The sequence below is a fragment of the Suricata suricatta genome, chromosome 5, assembly GCF_006229205.1.
Source record: "Suricata suricatta isolate VVHF042 chromosome 5, meerkat_22Aug2017_6uvM2_HiC, whole genome shotgun sequence".
NCBI classification, from domain to species: domain Eukaryota; kingdom Metazoa; phylum Chordata; class Mammalia; order Carnivora; family Herpestidae; genus Suricata; species Suricata suricatta.
In genome coordinates this window covers 46,413,862-46,417,722 of record NC_043704.1, presented here as the reverse complement: position 1 = coordinate 46,417,722, position 3,861 = coordinate 46,413,862, and the positions used below count along the sequence as shown (strand labels likewise).

Genomic DNA, 3,861 nt, shown 5'->3' with positions numbered 1-3,861 from the left:
CTAATTATAAGCAACTGAGAAAACTGAAGAAAATCTTACTATTTTATGTAACTTCATGCTGGCAAGTGTAAGGCATTTAATGAAAAAAATTATTCAAACTATACTTATATAGATTTTAAAATATTCATTTTTAGACTTTAAGTTGACAAGAGTAGGTCATTTACTGAAAAACTAATTCAAATTACATAGACTTCAAATGTTCATTTTTTAAATATTGCTCCTAAAAGGATTAATCCAAAATAGTCTGAGATTTAAAAGTTAATAATATTTTCAGAAAGACAAAAGGAAAGAGATCTTCCTACATTTCTCCAAAATGCCTTTCCTGTATTCCTGGAAGACAAAGTTTGGTTCTGGTCAGTGAATATCCAGAAAACTATCAACATGGAAATCTTCTAAGAAAGAAAGTATGTAGCACACAGCAGGCATTTAATAAATACCAGGTCAATGAACAAATGATTCTTGAATTAACTAAACAAAGGTGGAATGAAATAAAACATTCTCCAACAAATTAGAACTCTATCAATAAAGTGAAATGTAAGGGATAGATAATTGAAATTTTACAAATATACTAAAAGTTTAATAGATTAGAGAAGCTTAAAATATCATGGAAACATTTCACACTCCAAAGAGAAAAACCTGATGCCAAAAAGTCACTGCTTTACATGGAGACAAATGTCCTTATGAATGCATCACCACAGGGTACCTGGGTTGCTCAGTAGGTTAAGCATCTTGGCTCAGAACATGATCTCATGGTTTTGTGGGTTCAAGCCCTGCATGGGGATCTGTGCAGACAGCTCAGAGTCTAAAGCCTGGAGCCTGCTTTCAATTCTATGTCTTCCTCTCTCTCTCCCCTACTCACACTCTGTCCTTCTTTCTCCCTCTCAAAAATAAAACATTAAAATAAAAAAAAAAGAATGCATACCACAAGATGTGAGTATATTCCTGAACAACTCAAGATACGTCCAAGATTGATGGCAAATTATTATTACTTATAACTGAGAAATGTCATTATCATGAGATGGGACAGATACTTCCTCAACACATCCATGGTGATGTTATCCACAATAGAAGTATAACATGCAGAAAGCAATAATGACTGTCGTGAGATAGTAAGTTATAAAACACAGCAGACCTAAAAGCATGTCATTGAATTTATTTAATAAAAATTGCATTTTCTGATTAAAAGAGCAATATTCATTGTTGAGGATTTGAAATAGAGAAAAATATAAAGAAGACAGAGAACTATAATTCCCATTGCACATAGAAAACCAGTGTTAACATTTTCATATGTTTCTGTGCTACCTTTCCTTTACATTCATATGTATTTATTTGAAAAATTAGTATTATTCTATAAACATTATATTTTATTTTTCACACACTTTATTATGTTTATCATTATATTAAATATTTAATAATGACTGCACAATATACCATCATATGGATGATTCATATTTACTTAATCATACTGAGTAAATGTTTACCATTTAGGTGTTTTGAATTTTTCACTGTTATAAATAACTTTACAATGGACATCATTAAAGGTAAGCCTTTACCTGAGGTTCTAAGTATTTCTTTCAATTAATTACCAAATTCTTTTCCAGTGATGGCACCAATTCCTATTTCCACTAGAGATGCGTTTGGGTTCCCATCTCACCGTATTGTAGACAAAACTAAAAATGATTGTTTTTTAAAAGATTCTTATTATTTTGAAAAGCAAAACAAATTTGCCCTCTCATTTAAAATGATGTCTTTCTGGTTAGTAATGAAATAAAACATTTTTATTTTGTCAGAATTGTATTTCTTTTGGGATTTTCTGTTCTTGTTCTTTATCTGTTTTCTAGTGATTATTCCTACTGATTTCTATAAGCTAAAATTATAGAATCATATTTATTGCAATAATTTCCCAGGTTCCTATTGACATTTGATTTTACTCATGATGTTTTTGATGTCTAGTTATATAAATGAATTTATCAATTCTTAGCCCTCAAGATTTCTCCAGTTCCTTTTGATAACACTTAAATTTCTTTATGCATAAGCATGTATCAACAATTTTACAATGCATGTGTGAATGGTATTGTAAACGACTTGAAACATTTTAAATACAGTCATTTTTTTTCTTTTCCCTCCTTCCTCTCTCTCTTTCCTGTTTCCATCCACATCAATTTCCCTTCCCAGCCCAAAGAGGTTTAAAAACCTCACAAAGAACATTACTTTTTCCTCCAAAGCATTTTAGTTTTAAATAGAAGCACCTAGGTGTCTCAGTTGGTTAAGTATCTGACTCTTGATCTCAGCTCAGATAGTGATCTCAGAGTAGTGAGGTCAAGCCCTGCATTGGGCTCTGGCTTAGGTTCCGAGCTGGGCTCCACACTGGGCTCCATGCTGGCCATGAAGCCTATTGAAAAAGTAAAATAAAATTTAAAAAATAATAACTTATACACCACTAGCATTGACAATAGTCAATTGCTACAAATTTGCAAATGAAAAGTCTTAAAAACTTTTATGGTGATGAAATATACATAACATAAAATTTTAACCATATTTAAGTATAAGGTTTAGTGGCATTTAGTACATTTATGTTGTAATGCAACCATCATCACTGTCTATTTTGAGAACTTTCTTAACTTCCTAAAATGAAACTCCATACATATTAAAAAATAACTACCCATTTCCTCCCTCTCCTTGACAACTATCATTCTACTTTCTGTCTCTATAAACTTGACTACTTTAATTCCTGTAGGTGGAATCATACAATATTTGCCCTTTTGTGTCTAGTTTATTTCACTTAACATAACATCTTCAAGGTTCATCCATATTTTAACATGTGTCAGAACTTCATTCCTTTTTAAGTTGAATGATATTTCATTGTACATATATATCACATTTTGCTCATCCATTCATTCATTGATGGACATTTGGGGTGTTTCCAGCTTTGGCTATTGTGAATAATGCTGCTTTGAACAGAGATATATGAAAATAGTCTTTTCAACATCACTATTAATGTGTATACAGTCTCTGAAATTGTTTGGGAACACTGATACCAATTGCTGATATTGATATTATGCATCAGCTTTCCCTAACCTATTTGGAGAAGTTTTCTGCACTGAATATTCCTCTTACGACCTCAAAGGCCATCTCTGTGCATATAATCTGACATTTTTCTTGAAAGTATACTGGAAAAATGTGAAAACAGTAGCTACTTAAGTATTGCTTCAAGAGATTGATACTAACTCAGATTTAGGTATGTGTCAAATCCACATAACATGTGAAAGCATTATAGAATATGTTCCTCATCCTTATGAACCAATTAGATTGGCAGTCAAGTTGGACATATTATAAATAAGTACCTCATTTCTCCACAATTTTTTTTTCAACAGAAAATTCAGAAATGGCTGAAGAAAATCATACCATGAAAAGTGAGTTTATCCTCACAGGATTTACAGATCACCCAGAATTGAAGACACTTTTTTTCTTGGTGTTCCTTGCCATCTATCTGATCACCATGGTAGGGAACCTTGGCCTGGTGACACTGATTTCTAAAGAGCATCATCTTCACACGCCAATGTACATCTTTCTGGGCAACCTCGCTCTTGTGGATTCTTGCTGCGCCTGTGCCATTACTCCCAAAATGTTAGAGAACTTCTTTTCTGAGGACAGAATGGTTTCCTTCTATGAATGCATGGCACAGTTTTATTTTCTTTGCACCGTTGAAACCGCAGACTGCTTTCTTCTGGCAGCAATGGCTTATGACCGCTATGTGGCCATATGCAGCCCACTACAGTACCACACCTTGATGTCAAAGAAACTCTGCATTCAGATGACCACAGGGGCCTACATAGCTGGAAATCTGCATTCCATGATTCA

The 3,861-nt window shown here is 33.0% G+C and overlaps 1 protein-coding gene across 1 annotated transcript in view; it reads left to right on the top strand.

The window, feature by feature from the left end:
* Positions 1-3,385: 3,385 nt before the first annotated feature.
* LOC115292634 (olfactory receptor 5K1-like) overlaps positions 3,386-3,861 on the top strand; it is a 27,352-nt gene continuing 26,876 nt past the window's right edge. Inside the window, exon 1 of the mRNA XM_029940675.1 lies at positions 3,386-3,658. Within this exon, the coding sequence (XP_029796535.1) occupies positions 3,386-3,658 (273 nt within the window). The remainder of the gene's footprint in view (positions 3,659-3,861) is intronic.